This window comes from Xiphophorus hellerii, chromosome 24 (genome assembly GCF_003331165.1).
Source record: "Xiphophorus hellerii strain 12219 chromosome 24, Xiphophorus_hellerii-4.1, whole genome shotgun sequence".
In the NCBI taxonomy this organism is placed as follows: domain Eukaryota; kingdom Metazoa; phylum Chordata; class Actinopteri; order Cyprinodontiformes; family Poeciliidae; genus Xiphophorus; species Xiphophorus hellerii.
The window spans coordinates 17,446,537-17,462,950 of NC_045695.1; the positions used below are offsets into that span (position 1 = coordinate 17,446,537).

The following is a 16,414-nucleotide window of genomic DNA, read 5'->3' on the forward strand; positions in this document are numbered from 1 at the left end:
AAACTCCATCATTTTTATCCATGTTTTACACCATCTGTTCAGGATGGGATATTCCTGGAGACGCACCGGAGGGTCCTGCTCGTTTTAAGGACCTTTTCATAGAGAACAATTTGGGATCTTTCCATTGACTTAGCAATAAATATGTCTTACCTAAATCCCTTATTTTTTTTTTTAGATATTTGCAAACCAGAAACTTTCTTCAGTCTCAGTTTTCAGTCTCAGTTTCTCTGCCAGAGTTTACACTGTTGGAGTCGTCGTGTCGTTGAACCGACCGGTGAAGGCCTGTCGCTTTCATGGCTTCATGATAAAATGTTGAATATGAAAGAGAACCTGAACTGAACCCTTCATGGGAAGAAGACAGGATGAGACCTGGACTCTATACTGAAACTGGTGGACACAACATGTCTGTGTGAGGAGGAGAGCCAATCAGAGCAGCCGATATTAACTCAGTGTCAATATTAATAACGATTCTAATAAATAGATGAATAATGAACGTCTCCTCCTGAATGTTGGTTATTTCACTTGTCTAATTATTTACAAATCTTTATTGACGTTTCCATTTAGTCACAACACCACACCCCTCGTTGTAGAGGAGCACAAGGTGAGGCGCACACTGCGGCCGTCAACCCAAGGAAGGCTGCTGGACCTGATGGCGTCCCTGGACCTGAAAGACTGCGCCGATCAGCTGGCTGGAGTCTTCACCAGGATCTTCAACCAGTCCCTAGCCCTGTCTACAGTCCCATCCTGCCTGAAATCTTCCACCATAGTCCCCATACCCAAGAAACCTCACATCTCCTGCCTCAACGACTACCAGCCAGTGGCACTAACCCCTGTGGTGACGAAGTGTTTTGAAAACCTGGTCCGGGGTCACATCACAGCACTTCTCCCTCCTGGCTTTGACCCCCACCAGTTCACCTACAGAGCCAACAGATCCACAGAGGACGCTGTGATCACGGCCCTCCATGCTGCTCTGTCACATCTGGAGCAGCAGGGGAGCTATGTGCGGATGCTCTTTGTAGACTACAGCTCTGCTTTTAATACCATCCTCCCTCACAGACTGGTGGACAAACTGGGGGACCTGGGCCTCCCTCACTCCACCTGCATGTGGATTCTGAGCTTCCTGACCAACCGACAGCAGAGAGTTAGGGTGGGAAAACATACATCCACTGCCCTCAGCCTTAGTACTGGCTCTCCACAGGGCTGTGTGCTGAGCCCCCTGCTCTATTGTCTGTACACATACGACTGCACCTCTGCCCACCACAGCAACACCATCATCAAGTTTGCTGATGACACCACAGTGGTGGGGCTCATCTCAGGAGGCGACGAGTCCGCCTACAGGGGTGAGGTGGAGCGGCTGTTGCAGTGGTGCAGGGAGAACAATCTGCTCCTCAACAACTCAAAGACAAAAGAACTCATAATAGATTACAGGAGGAATAAAACGGACATTACACCACTAACCATTGGGGGAAAATGTGTGGAGAGGGTAGCTGATTTCCGTTTCCTGGGGGTCTACATTGAGCAGGGCCTCACATGGAACATGAACACCTTGGAGCTGATAAAAAAGGCCCAGCAAAGACTGAACTTCCTGAGGGTTCTCAGGAGGAACAGCATCAAGGAGAAGCTGCTGGTGTCCTTCTACAAGTGCTCCATAGAGAGCATACTGACCTACTGTATCTGCGTCTGGTATAACAGCAGCACTACGGCTCAAAGGAAAGCTCTCCAAAGGGTTGTGAATACAGCCCAAAAAATCATTGGCTGCCCTCTCCCCTCACTGGAGGACCTGCACAGCGACCGCTGTCTAAGAAAAGCACAACACATCACAAAGGACACTTCTCACCCCGGACCTTCTCTGTTCACACTGCTGCCTTCAGGCAGAAGATACAGAGCAACCAGAACCAGAACCAACCGTCTCAGAGACAGTTTCTACCCGACAGCAATAACAAAACTAAATGCAATCAAAAACAACCATTAATCATCATAAATGATGTATGTGAGAATGTGGCTGATCTTATTTATTAGTTTGTTTTTGTTTGTGTGTTGTTGTTTTTTTACCAGTTATTTGTTATTTCTTACATTGTGTGTAAATTGTGAGACAGTTATTTTTTGTTTTTAAGCGTATGCACTGACTGATGGCACTTTTTAAATTTTGTTGTTCTTGTGACAATGACAATAAAGATTTATCTATCTATCTATCTATCTATCTATCTATCTATCTATCTATCTATCTATCTATCTATCTATCTATCTATCTATCTATCTATCTATCTATCTATCTATCTATCTAGTCCATCAGTTTGCTCATAATAAGTTTTATTGTTAATCTAATTCATCATTAAACTTTAAGTAAACATTTTGACCACAGGATCAGTGGAGAGAAATGATAAAAAATCATCAAATCATTTTGTAATCTTGTCTAATTTTTCTAAAGATTTTGTTTTTTATTTGATTAATTATTCTTATTTATGTGGTTTATGTGCTGATTTTAGCTGGTTAAAGTTTCTCACTGATAAATATGTTTATTTTAATATTTATATTTTTTATGGTTTTCAATGATGAAGTTTTAATGTTGGCAAATAAAAATCACTGCAGGATTTTATTCAGTCTGAACAGAAGATAGTTTCTTTCGTTCACTTTAATCCTGTTCTCTGATGACATAGATAGATAGATAGATAGATAGATAGATAGATAGATAGATATTAACTTATGGTTAGCTGAGCAGATATAGAATATTAGAACAAAGTTTGTGATAAGTCAGTATTTATTTATTGATGGTGAATAAATCTTTGGTTCTCTTTAATGTTAGTTGATTATTGATCCAGTTTCAACAGCGCGACCTACAGAAGCCTCACTGTTTGTTATTCCGGTGTCCGCCTGCAGGGGGCGCCACGCAAAGCTCCGTGTATTAAAGCGGAGCATCAGCCGATGCATCGGGCTAACAGGCAGCACCATGGACGGCTGCCGGGCGGCTGCAGCCGGGGCTCTCCGCCTCGCAGCGCTCTCCACCCGGACCCAGAGACCGCTGCGGCTCGGAGCCGGAACCAGAACCGGAACCTCGGTCTGGGCTCAGAGGAGCCTGAGCGAACCGGCGGCCGCAGAGCCGCGGAGGAGGCTGAAGAGCGCCGCGGAGCTTCCGGGACCCAGTTGGTTCACCACCTTGTACTGGCTGTTCATCAGGGGCTACGGAGCTAGAGGACACCTGCTGCAGGTAACACACACACACACTAACACACACACTGCTGCAGGTAACACACACACACACACCAACACACACACTGCTGCAGGTAACACACACTAACACACACACTGCTGCAGGTAACACACACACTAACACACACACTGCTGCAGGTAACACACACTAACACACACACTGCTGCAGGTAACACACACTAACACACACACTGCTGCAGGTAACACACACACACACACACTGCTGCAGGTAACACACACTAACACACACACTGCTGCAGGTAACACACACTAACACACACACCTGCAGGTAACACACACACACACACACAGTTGCAGGTAACACACACACACACACTGTTGCAGCTCTCTCTCTCTCTCTCTGAGTCTCTTCACCTTTCAGGTTTATTTCCTTTTATTTAGTTTCTGTTCTGAAATATTCTAAATCTTTTCTTTCTGTCTGCGTCCTTCAGCCAAATATAGATCTATAGATATAGATGTGATTATTCTCCTGCATTAATGCCAATAATATCTAAATGTTTGAAAGGAATTAGAAAATGTCTGACTAAAGAGATTTTCTTCATTTTACTTGTAAATTTCAATGTTTTGCTTTTTTAACTAAAATGTTCATTTTGTGCTTCAGCTAAGATGAAACATTCTTGACTGAAACTTTAAATATAAAATGATTTTATTTAGCTGCTGAAGCTGAAATATTTCTGCGATGATCCGTTTAACAGTCTGAGCTTTCAGAACCGCCGGGTCCATTTGGTCCATTTGGATCCGAAGTTTTAATTTATTCAAATATTCATTTAGATTCAACATAAATCATCAGATCATTGCTGCTGCTGGGTTTGTGGATCAACTGCAGGTCCAAATGTTCAGCATGTTGAGTGAAAACTGAGTTAATGTTAAAACCAGCAGAACCGACACCAGAACCATGAGATGATGCTAACATCTCTGTTAGCTTTTCCTTTTCTCTGCATCGTTTCTTGTGTGTGAAATGGATGTAAATGATTAATTCTGTGGTTAAATGAACCAACCGCAGTTATTTCATATTTCTGGTTCCTGTTATTCTACCGTCGGTCCGGTTCGTTTGTTCAGCATCAGAACTTTTACTTTTATTGGCGATAAAAGTGAAAATGGCGGCATAATTAGCAACAAACGAGCCAAATTTCCAGCTGCCTGAAACTCAGAGTGCAGCTGAAACCGGCAGTTCGGTTCTGGTTCTGAGCCCAGAACTTTCTGAACTCGCCTACAAATTTCCTGTGTTGGTATGAAATCTGCTCATGACGTCACACCGAGTGTAAAATGTTTTAGAAATGTCTCTACGGTTTTCTGTCATGATGCTAGTGTTAGCATTTAGGCTAACATTAGCATCTCGGCTAATTGTAGCTTCTCCATTAATGTCCGAATCCTGAATGGATTCAGTTCATGTTGTCAACAAAATATTGATTCTCCACCTGCTATTGACGACACTGTAGCTTACTTTAGCTGTGATGCTAACCTTTAGCATCAGAACCGGCTGCCACACTTTCTTCAGAAATGTTCTATTTAATAATTAATGTTAATGTTCTGCTGGTTGAAACACAGGAAGTTCTGGCTGCAGCTTCTCTGCTGAGCAACCAGATGCTGGGCTACAGTGTGTGTGTGTTACAGTGTGTGTGTGTGTGTTACAGTGTGTGTGTGTGTTTCGGTGTGTGTGTGTTACAGTGTGTGTTACAGTGTGTGTGTGTTACAGTGTGTGTGTTACGGTGTGTGTGTGTGTGTGTTACAGTGTGTGTGTTATTCTGTGTGTGTGATGGCATGTGTGTTGGTGTGTGTGTGATGGCGTGTGTGTGTTACAGTGTGTGTGTGTGTGATGGCGTGTGTGTGTTACAGTGTGTGTGTGTGTTTTGGTGTGTGTGTGTTACAGTGTGTGTGTGTGTTATAGTGTGTGTGTGTTACAGTGTGTGTGTGTGTTATAGTGTGTGTGTGTTATAGTGTGTGTGTGTTGGGGTGTGTGTGTGTTATAGTGTGTGTGTGTTCCACCATCCTGACTCCTCTGTTTCCCCCAGTGCCTCCAGAAGCGGCGGTACGGCCCCATATGGCGGTCCCGGTTCGGTCCGTTCCAGCTGGTGAACGTGGCGAGTCCGCGGCTCATCGCCCAGGTGATCCAGCAGGAGGGCCGGTACCCGGTCCGGGTCGAGCTGCCGCACTGGAAGGAGTACCGGGACCTGAGGGGGCAGGCGTACGGCCTGCATGTGGAGTGAGTCCAGAGTCCGTCTGCTGCAGGGGAATTCAGAACCGGATCAGAACCTGGTCCAGGCCCCTAAAAAAATAAGTCTGGTTATAATCTCTGAATTGTGACTTTAATCAGTTGTCATGACAACGTGCCCCTAAATAGAAATGTCTGGTTTCTCATGAAGCATCTTCAGGCTCCTGATAAAATGTTTCAAGTCTGACCGGTGATCGGGTCTCCTGTGGTTCTGCAGCTCTGGACCGGAGTGGCACCGGATCCGCAGCGTCCTGAACCCCAAGATGCTGCGACCCAGAGAGGTGTCGGCCTTCGCCCCCGTGGTCCAGACCGTGGTGGACGACCTGCTGGCCCGGCTGGAGCTGCTGCGCCGCCGCAGCCCCGACGGCGCCACCGTGCCCGACCTGGCTTCCGAGCTCTACAAGTTTGGCTTTGAAGGTGGGCGGGGCTTCAGACTGGGGGCGGGGCTTCGTGTTGGCGGGGGTGGGGCTTCGTGTTGGCGGGGGTGGGGCTTCAGACTGGGGGCGGGGCTTCGTGTTGGCGGTTTGGCTGTGCTCTCTCCAGCAGCTGACGTTCTGCCGCCCTGCAGGTATTTCTGCCGTCCTGTTCGAGACGCGCCTCGGCTGCCTGCAGGAGGAAATCCCTGCCGACACGCTGCGCTTCATCGCCGCCGTCAACGACATGCTGACGCTGTCCGACCAGGTGGTGCTGCTGCCGCGCTGGAGCCGCGGGCTCCTCCCCTTCTGGGGACGCTTCGTCCAGGCCTGGGACGACCTCTACGGCGTAGGTAGGTCACCTGCTGGACTTCCTGAAACACTGAACTGGTCCCAGTAAACGGATCCAGTATCAGGTCTGTGCTCTGCAGCTCAGAAGCTGGTGGACAGGCGGATGGCGGAGCTGGCGGCGCAGCCTGGCGGCGGCGGCGGCGGCGAGGGGATGTTCCTGACGTACCTGCTGTCGTCTGATAGGCTGAGCAGAGGCGAGGTTTACATCAGCGTGACGGAGCTGATGCTGGGCGGCGTGGACACGGTGAGCAGCGCCGCTCGCCGCCGTGAGGCCTGGTCCGCTGTCAGGGTGTGACGCCATGGCAACGACGGAAACACTGAACTCAGATTAGACCAGATTAAGCTCCAGATTTTAGTTTGTTTTGTGGTGAAAATGTTTTTTCTACGTCCTTCAGATAAAAATAGTGATGAATTATTTTAGCTAACTGTTAGCAAACATTCCCTTTAGTTTTTGTTAGGAAAGTTTTACATCAACATTTAAATAATTTCACATTTAATGAATTTATTGACTCTTTGAACAAACAGAGGAGAAAAAACTAATTATGTTTTTTATTCAACATCTTTAGTCGACATTTATTGAGAGCAAACCAAACTAACTGATAACTGACCTGCTACATGCTAACGCTACACAAAGGTCAAAGGTCAAAGCTCTGCCTGTCGTTCAGGAAAATGTTTTCTTGTTTCTTCAAACTGTTTCTGTTTCCTCTGCTGCCGACAGGAAGTTCATAAAAGCTGATGTTAATGTCGTAATGACCACTTCCTGTTTCTCCCCTGAAGCTGAAGATGTTTTAAAGTTAGTCGTCGTTTTTCGTCGTTTTCCTGAAGTTGGTTCTCAGATGAACCGGATCGATAACAGAGACCTGCCCCGACTCGCTCTCAACGCTCCGCCTCGCCGTGTTGCTGCTCGGTTCTGGATTGGCTCTGGGTCGGGTCGGGTCGGGCCGGGCCGGTGGATGAGTCACAGCTGAAGCATTCAGATGGTAACTGAACAGGTTCAGACCTGAACAGAATCAGTTCCTCTGAGGCAGAGATGGAGAATCAGAATCACTTCAATATTTCCTGTTTGACCTTTGAACCTTCGTTGGTTCAGCTGCAGCTTTAGGAAACTTTTTGCTGCGTCGACGTTTTTCTGCTCTGAGGATCTGAGGAACCAGAACTGCTGCTGATTATGAATTATTATTATTAATAACTTTTTGTTTTTGTTCCTGCAGATCAACAGAACAAACTGAACCTGATCTGATTCTGTCACAATATTTATATTATGTATCAAATCTAAATCAAAATGATTCATTTATAAAACTCAGATCAATCGCTCCTGATTTAATCCTAATCTCTATAATCTCATAACTACAGAGGATCTAAATGAACCAAAATGTTTCCAAATATAAACACTAATTAAATACAGATGAGATATTTTCTGGATAAGAATAAAAATGTTTAGAACAAATGAAATATAAAAAAATGACAGTATTCCTGTGGATTTTTAATAATCAGCTAATCTGGGATTATCCTCCTAATCTGGGTTCTGAAGTGACCGGTTCTGATCAAATATTGAATCTCTGAACTCTGAACATTTCCTCCTCCAGACGTCCAACACTCTGTCCTGGGCTCTGTACCACCTGGCCCGGGACCGACCCGCCCAGAACCGGCTGCAGGCCGAGGTCGACGCCGTCTGCCCCGACCGCCAGCCGCCCGGCGCGCCGCACCTGGCCAGGATGCCCTACCTGAGGGCCGTCGTCAAGGAGACGCTGCGGTGAGACGCCCCGCCCACAACACCGCAGGAAGCAGGAAGTGGTGAAAATATCGTCAGAATATTCCAGAATATCATCAGAATATTCCAGAATATTCCAGAATATCGTCAGAATATCATCAGAATATTCCAGAATATCGTCAGAATATTCCAGAATATCGTCAGAATATCATCAGAATATTCCAGAATATCGTCAGAATATTCCAGAATATCGTCTCAAATCAAAGTTTTTCTCAAACTGTCATAAATCAGCTGAAATCGGAGACTAAATGTTTTTAAGACAAAAACCTCCTCAGACTTTTAGGTTTTTCCTTTTTGGACCCGTTTAGTTTCACAGAACCTCATCAGACCCAACTGGTCAAAACAGAACTGGTTCTGATCAGAAGGGCCTAGTCAAAGCCCACTGTAAATCCTCCATGTTCTGACTGTCAGGTTCCTGCGAGTTGAAATAAAAACAAAGAAACAGAAAAAGTCCAGATGGAGATGAACTTAAATTAAAGTCGGGATAAAAGATGAACCAGAATTTAAATCATTTTAAACTGATTAAAATAATTGAAATCATTTTAAATTGATTAAAATAATTGAAATCATTTTAAACTGATTAAAATAATTTAAATCATTTTAAACTGATTAAAATAACTGAAATCATTTTAAATTGATTAAAATAATTTAAATCATTTTAAATTGATTAAAATAATAGAAATCATTTTAAATTGATTAAAATAATTTAAATCATTTTAAACTGATTAAAATAACTGAAATCATTTTAAATTGATTAAAATAATTTAAATCATTTTAAACTGATTAAAATAATTTAAATCATTTTAAACTGATTAAAATAATAGAAATCATTTTAAATTGATTAAAATAATAGAAATCATTTTAAACTGATTAAAATAATTGAAATCATTTTAAATTGATTAAAATAATTGAAATCATTTTAAATTGATTAAAATAATTTAAATCATTTTAAACTGATTAAAATAATTTAAATCATTTTAAACTGATTAAAATAATAGAAATCATTTTAAATTGATTAAAATAATTTAAATCATTTTAAATTGATTAAAATAATTTAAATCATTTTAAACTGATTAAAATAAATTTAAATCATTTTAAATTGATTAAAATAATTTAAATCATTTTAAACTGATTAAAATAACTGAAATCATTTTAAACTGATTAAAATAATTTAAATCATTTTAAATTGATTAAAATAATTGAAATCATTTTAAATTGATTAAAATAATTTAAATCATTTTAAACTGATTAAAATAACTGAAATCATTTTAAACTGATTAAAATAACTGAAATCATTTTAAATTGATTAAAATAATAGAAATCATTTTAAATTGATTAAAATAATTGAAATCATTTCTCTGACTTTATTCTAACCAGCCTGCAGGTTACAGTCACTGAAATAAAGTTTTAAACAGTTTTTCTCTCAAACATTCCTGCTGGGCGTGTCGTGGTGGCGACGCGGCCGTCGAGGGTTCGATTCCCGGACCCGGCGACATTTACCACATGTCTTCCTCCTTCCTGTCAGCCCACTTCCATATAAGGGACACTGGAGCCACAAAGGTTCATGGTGCGACAGCCATGATGCTGCCACCACCGTGTTCATCATGTTTCAGTCTGAGCTTCATGCAGCGTTTTACAACACGCAGAGAGACAGGAAGGTCCTGATCTGTGTGTGTGTGTGTGTGTGTGTGTGTGTGTGTGTGTGTGTGTGTGTGTGTGTGTGTGTTGCAGCCTGTATCCGGTGGTGCATGGAAATGGACGGCTGGTGTCAGAGAACGAGGTGGTGGTGGACGGGTTCTGGTTCCCTAAGAAGGTAGGAGGAGGAAGAGCTGCAGCAGCCGCCTGTCTGTCCCTCTGTCTGTCCTCACTGCCTGTCTGTCCCTCTGTCTGTCCTCACTGCCTGTCTGTCCCTCTGTCCCCTGCAGACTCAGTTCCATCTGTGTCACTACGCTGCGTCCCACGATGAGGTGGAGTTCACGGCGCCGGAGGAGTTCCTGCCGCAGCGCTGGCTGCAGCAGGAATCTCCCAGCAGCCACAGCGGCAGAGCCACGCCCGGTTTCTACCACCACCATCCTTACAGCTTCATCCCGTTTGGCGTCGGCGTGAGAGGCTGTGTGGGCAAGAGGCTGGCAGAGATGGAGATGCACCTGGCTCTGTCCAGGGTGAGGAGAGAGAGAGAGACCAGTGTGTTTGATCTATTTAATCAATCAATCAATCAATCAATCAAATGTTATTTGTATAGCACATTTCAGCAGCAAGACATTTCAAAGTGCTTTACATCATTACAAACACAGAAACACAAAGCAACATAGAATCAATAATCAAAACAAAGCATTAAGTCAAGTTCCATCAATAAATTTGTAATTGATTACATTTCAAATACAATCCTAACCAGGTGGGTTTTAGTTGAGATTTAAAGGAAGTCAGTGTTTCAGCTGTTTTACAGTTTTCTGGAAGTTTGTTCCAAATTTGTGGTGCATAGATGCTGAAAGCTGCTTCTCCTCGTTTGGTTCTGGTTCTGGGGATGCAGAGCAGAACCAGAACCAGAACCTGAGAGGTCTGGAAGGTTGATACAACAACAGCAGATCTTTAATGTATTGTGGTGCTAAGCCGTTCAGTGATTTATAAACTAACAACAGGATTTTAAAGTCTATTCTTTGAGCTACAGGGAGCCAGTGGAGGGACTTTAGAACTGCTGTTATGTGCTCTATCTTCCTGGTTTTAGTCAGAACGCCATGTGTCGGGTTTCCTGTGTGTGTTTCCTGACTCTGTGTGTTTCCTGTGTGTGTGTGTTTCCTGTGTGTGTGTGTTTTCTGTGTGTGTGTGTTTCCTGTGTGTGTGTGTTTCCTGTGTGTGTGTGTTTTCTGTGTGTGTGTGTTTCCTGTGTGTGTGTGTTTCCTGTGTGTGTGTGTTTCCTGACTCTGTGTTTCCTGACTCTGTGTGTTTCCTGTGTGTGTGTGTTTCCTGTGTGTGTGTGTTTTCTGTGTGTGTGTGTTTCCTGTGTGTGTGTGTTTCCTGTGTGTGTGTGTTTTCTGTGTGTGTGTGTTTCCTGTGTGTGTGTGTTTCCTGTGTGTGTGTGTTTTCTGTGTGTGTGTGTTTCCTGTGTGTGTGTGTTTCCTGACTCTGTGTTTCCTGACTCTGTGTGTTTTCTGTGTGTGTGTGTTTCCTGTGTGTGTGTGTTTCCTGTGTGTGTCCTCCAGGTGATGCAGCACTACGACGTTCATCCTGAAGTGGACTCTCCTCTCGTTGAGCCTAAAACCAGAACTCTCCTGATCCCATCCAGACCCATCAACCTGCGCTTCCTCCCCCGAGCCTGAAGGTGGCAGCACTCGCTCTCCTGCTTTCTGAAACCGTTTACAGCTTCTTCATGTTCTGCAGTCAGTCTCATCAGGAAGTAGAAAATCACTCCACAGATTCATCATGTTGATGTTCAGGAAGATAAAAACATAAAATTAGTTTTTGGATCAGTTTATAATATTTTAGCAGGGCCTGTTAGTTGTTATAGCGCCCCCTGAAGGCCAAATATCACCACGTTCACCTGCTGGAGATAATTACAGCACACATTTAATAATAAAGTAACAGATTTTAAATGAAATTATACAAACTAATAAATGACAGGAATGCAAAGATTTATGACTCAGCAGCATTTCTCATCAGTTTGTTTTTTTCTGCTAATATTGTTTTTATTTAGTTTTTATTAATGTTGGTTTAGTTTTTATTAATGTTGGTTTAGTTTTTATTTAGTTTTTATTGTTGGTTTAGTTTTTTAGTCTAAAGAGACTAAAATCAGAGGCGATCAGAGCTAAATGCTAACATCTGGTTAGCATGTAGCTAGGTGCTAACATCTAGTTAGCATGTAGCTAGGTGCTAACATCTAGTTAGCATGTAGCTAGGTGCTAACATCTGGTTAGCATGTAGCTAGGTGCTAACATCTGGTTAGCATGTAGCTTGCTAAGGCCTGACTGTGTTCTCCCTGTGCCTTCATGGATTATTTTATTAATTATTATAACAGCATGAAGAGGATTTTATTCTACAATCTGAGAATTTTGTATTTGTGATTTATTACTTAGAAAAAAACCTATTTTGAAATGAACAGAAACATTTTATAAATCATTTAAATTCTGCATGTTGATCCTGTTTGATACTTTTATTCATGTTTCTCTTTCTGATCTATAAAGTTGAATAAACTATTTAATGAAATGTTTTGTTTTGTTGTGTGAAAGTTTAAAGCTGCAGCCAAACACTCAGACTGGAACCAGTACAAACATCCAGGACATCCACTGGTCACACAGCAAGTCTGGTGTTTGATTCGTCTCATCAGCTTTTCCAAACCAGTTCTGGACCAGTTTGGACCTGTAGTCCAGCCTTAAACCACTTTAAAACAGTTTTCCAGTCCTAATGGGACAGTAAACCAGTGACAGCTGCTCTATAAACCAGTCACCACCTGCTGGTCCAGTTGCAGCTCCCCGTCTGCACTGGGAGACGTCCAGCAGCGATCATCATCTTGACTTTGTGTTTTATTTTTAGTTTGATGCAGATAATTCAAAATTATGCAGAAACGTTTCTGTTCCAGACTGACTGACGCTCCGCATCATGATGCTGCCACCACCGTGTTTCCCTGTGATTTTCTTTAGTTTTTTTCCAGGGCTGATCATCTGGTTTCCTGTTTGGATTATTAAAGATGTGATGTTGCAGAAGAGCCGGAGTTTCCCCAGAACTGAGGAAACCTTGTCAGATCCTGTGATCCTGACGGGAGAAACGTCCAGATTTCTGGCTGCATTTTAGAGATTTAGTTCATTTCTACAAATTTATTTACAGCTTTTATTTAACGGGTTTCTATGATGGACTATTAGAGTCATTGCAGATAGAAGAAAAGAATCCATTTCTGCTGAAAAACTCATATTCAGATTCAGATTAATCTTTTACATTTTCGAGAAAATACAAGGAAATTTCGGAGTTTCAAAAGTCGAACTAAATAAATCATAAAATTTGTAAAATAATCTCAGAAATGGCCATTTTTTGGAGAATTATTTAGCTCTAAATTGTCAGGTTCGGTGTAAAACTGCCTCCTTCGTCGTGTCTCTCCAGTGGTTCCGGTGTTTCTGCTGGTTTCATTAGACCAGTTAGCATCAAGCTAGCGGTGCTGCTACAGCTGCATTTATTAGCTCCGCCAGCAGGGGTCGCCTCACAGGCCTGCTGCCTCCTCCTCCTCTTCCTCCTGACGCACCGCCTTCATCATCCGGACCGGACCGCAGCCTGGATGCTCCAGCAGTCCGTGTAGCTGAGAACCGGGTCTCCGTCCTCCCAGCCCGGTCCCGGTCCCGGTTCTGATGGATGGTTAGCCCACCGCCCTGCCTGCTGCTGCGGACCCGGGGAGCCATGGAGTCGGTCGGTGCGGGGGGCTCCGCGGGGCTCCGCGGGGCCCCGGGGCCGCAGTGAAGGCGGAGGAACCGCGACCCGCCGCGGGGAACATGGTGAGTGCTTCCACGGTCCGGTTCTGACCCGGTTCTGACTCGGTAAAACAAGCGGATTAATGCATGTTGTGTTTATGGGTGTAAGCGGTCCCACGGTCCGTGAAGGGGTCGTGAAAAAATCGGACAGAAATGCCACACTTCCGGTTCTAATTCACTAAAACCCGATCATTTGTGTGACGTCACGTTGACATGTTTCCAGAAAGTCAACAGACAGAAGCGCTGATGCATTTTCCTGCCTTTGGACCGGAACGTGAACGCATCACGTGATTCCTCATCTTAAAGCATTGGGTCAAAACGTTAGGCTACAGCAGGGGTCAAAGGTCACAGCAGGTTGTTACAGCAATCAGAGTAAATGAATAAATCTCTGAAACTTTACAGTTGGAGAAATCATGAATGAATAATGGAGCGCTGCGGTTCTGGTTCTGGTTCTGATTGGATCACCCTGCGGTTCTGGTTCACTTCATCCAACTGGATCAGTTTGATCCTCAGCAGCTGATTGGTCGCATCAGACAGGAAGTGACATCACTCACCAGCTCCTCTGCCTCTTTATGTAACCTGCTGAGGAGGCGTGAGAACGCCTCGCCGAGTCACGGCGGCGGTGGGCGATCAGCGTGACTCACCTGCCTCCACACCAGGTCAAAGGTCATCTGCCTCTGACAGAGCTGGACTGTTTCAGGTCTGTGGAGCTCCAGGTGTTCAGGGGATGGTTCTGATCTTTTATTTTGAAAATATACTGGTGACCTCACTGACGCCATGTTGGTGTTTCTGCTGCCTGGTGATGCCAAGGTCATCAAGGTCACATGAAGGTCACATGAAGGTCGTGTCTCTTCACCCTGAGCTCCCAGTGGACAGTCTGTCTCAGTCTGTCTCTGTGGTGGGACGTCTGCTGCCGGCGGCGTCTCTGTCACGTTTTCCCATCAGCCCCGGCGGCTCATATTGATGATCCAGCCGGCCCGGCTGCTGACCCGACCCGCGGCGCCGTTCAGGAAATAAAAATAAAAATAATTTATTTGCATCTTTTAATGTAATCTAACATACTAATATAAAAAGACTTTAATAAAATATCTGCAGACTGATGACCAATCAATAAATCACTGATCAGTCGATCAGTAAACAGGCAGTAATCTACAGTAATAATTGGTATAGTTCAGATAATCCTAATCTGAGTTTGTAATCCTGAACTTGTTTCTAATTTATCTTCAGATTAAATCAGGATTAGACAACATGAACGCTCTTAAAGGGCCGGCAGCACCAGAATCAATAAAACCTGTTAATAAAATATTAAAATCATCCTGTCTGCATTAAAATGAAATAATATTGAACATCTGATAATCATATTTTCCAGAAGTTTCTTTGTTTGTTTGTTTTGGTGACTTTTTTCTTTTTCCAGTTAAAATCTCTGATTTTTCGGAGCTAATTCTGAAATATTTGTAATATTTGTTATTATTTCTGGCAGTAAATGTGACTTTTTGTTCCTCGTCGTATCGATCACAAAGAATAACTGATAATAACTGATAATAATGGATATTAGCTGATGGTAACGGGCTCTTTGCTCCTCAGCTTCCGCGTTCGGGGAAAAGCGGCTCAATCGTTTCCGACCTATTGAAAAAGGCTCTTCACCCTGGGCGTCTGCAGGGCTTGTCCAAGGTAACAATTCATGATGAACATCGATCCGAAGCCCCGACAATAAACTGGAGAAAGGTTTTAAGATGTTTGTCTCGTTATTCACAGATATGAAGGTGAGTTTTACTTTCTTTAAACTTTGTGGCTAACATTAGCTTTAGCTTATGCTAGACATTTGTCTTGTAAAAATGTTCTATTCAAGTATCTAAACATTTTTCATCATTCATTAACGGACAATGTTTTTACCTTATGTTCAAGTATATTACGTGGTTTATTGTCGTTAGTGTCAGAGACCAAGTAACGGGGATTTTACGGTTCAGGCTTTTTGCTTCTGAAGCCTGAGGAACAACAAGCCCATAGCTTAACAGTAGAGCAGCTCTGGTGTCAGAGTTCTAGTTCAGCTGACGGTTCAGGTTCAGTTGTTGCTTTTAGAAAAATATAACTGTGTTCCTTAAGGTCTCCGTGTTATTTAGTTTTATTATAGTTTTGCATGTTTCTTGTGAAGCAGGACGGTGTTTACAGCAGTGTGTACAGGCGGATCAGTAGCTCGGCTGTCTGGCTCTGGTCTGCTCTCTGGTTCCCATAAACTCTTTCAGGCTGAATACAGAAGTGATTCCATGGAAATAACACAGGAGGCTCCTTTACCTTCTGCTTTAGGCTGAAGAAGTTGATCCGGAGTGAAGTGAAGGCTGTAAACTTTGCTGTGCAGCGTTAGCTTTAACTGGTAGCCACGAATATTTACAAGCCACCGTCTTCTTAATTCAGGACCGTTTGGAAATCCATGAAAACTTAAAAGCCCATTATATTAGGAAGACAGCAATGTTCATAGTATTGTTTTATTTGCGTCTGAAATAAGACTTTGTCTTTTCTAGCTGTCATGGTAACTCAAAGCAGAAAAAAGAGCCGCATTTGCGCATGCGGTTGTGACGTCAGCGCGGCAGGTGCAAAGAGCCCACTGGACATCAGGTCAGGCTGAGGCAGCAGAGGAATAAGACATAAATAAAACACACTGCCACCTGCTGGTGGGAGTTGGCATCACTTTCAGCGTTTTTCCCCATTTTTCAGGAAATATTTTCATAAATCTCCTAGCTTTTACAGCACTGAGGCTTTTACAGTTACTTTGTAATAATAAATGACAAATGTATTATTCTTAAATAAATGTCATAAATTGATGCATCAGCCTTAAAGACACGGCGCCATTTTGATTTAACTTGAGTTTCCATGAACACAAAATCACAACAAACCGTAGGAACCGACTCGTGTAATTCGGGCCACTTGAAGAGCTACGGCGGGCCGGACCTGGTCCCGGACCTGGTCCCGGACCTGGTCCCGGACCTGGTCC

At 43.4% G+C, this 16,414-nt stretch overlaps 2 protein-coding genes across 5 annotated transcripts in view; both read left to right on the forward strand.

Moving 5' to 3' along the window:
* The first annotated feature begins 2,862 nt into the window (after positions 1-2,862).
* Positions 2,863-12,175, forward strand: LOC116715672 (sterol 26-hydroxylase, mitochondrial-like). Of its 3 annotated transcripts, none has more exons than XM_032556281.1 (10): positions 2,863-3,205; positions 5,241-5,431; positions 5,658-5,857; positions 6,009-6,206; positions 6,270-6,448; positions 7,791-7,957; positions 9,707-9,788; positions 9,901-10,159; positions 11,176-11,810; positions 11,898-12,175. In XM_032556281.1, exons 1-9 carry the CDS (start codon positions 2,948-2,950, stop codon positions 11,202-11,204), a joined length of 1,563 nt encoding a protein of 520 aa, XP_032412172.1. In that variant the 5' UTR covers positions 2,863-2,947; the 3' UTR covers positions 11,205-11,810; positions 11,898-12,175. The 3 variants fall into 3 exon arrangements, with proteins under 3 accessions (XP_032412172.1, XP_032412170.1, XP_032412171.1); XM_032556279.1 differs by having other exon boundaries at positions 2,871-3,205; positions 9,901-10,137; XM_032556280.1 differs by having other exon boundaries at positions 2,873-3,205; positions 6,285-6,448; positions 9,901-10,137.
* A 594-nt stretch (positions 12,176-12,769) lies between these two features.
* The window catches only part of tmem198ab (transmembrane protein 198ab), an 11,679-nt gene continuing 8,034 nt past the window's right edge, over positions 12,770-16,414 (forward strand). The window contains exon 1 of one of the 2 annotated variants that reach the window (XM_032556315.1): positions 12,770-13,449. The gene's annotated coding sequence lies outside the window, so the exon portion shown is untranslated. Of the gene's footprint in view, positions 13,450-15,079; positions 15,189-16,414 lie in introns of those variants that run through there. The other variant, XM_032556316.1, reaches the window with a different exon arrangement.

What these genes read in the sequence shown, in the direction of transcription:
- LOC116715672 (XM_032556279.1), top strand. Translation starts at nt 2,948, where the DNA reads ATGGACGGCTGCCGGGCGGCTGCAGCCGGGGCTCTCCGCCTCGCAGCG. An exon ending in GGTTCTGGTTCCCTAAGAAG is followed by an intron (nt 9,789 to 9,900) that starts GTAGGAGGAGGA and finishes TGTCCCCTGCAG; the next exon opens with ACTCAGTTCCATCTGTGTCA. An exon ending in TGCACCTGGCTCTGTCCAGG is followed by an intron (nt 10,138 to 11,175) that starts GTGAGGAGAGAG and finishes TGTGTCCTCCAG; the next exon opens with GTGATGCAGCACTACGACGT.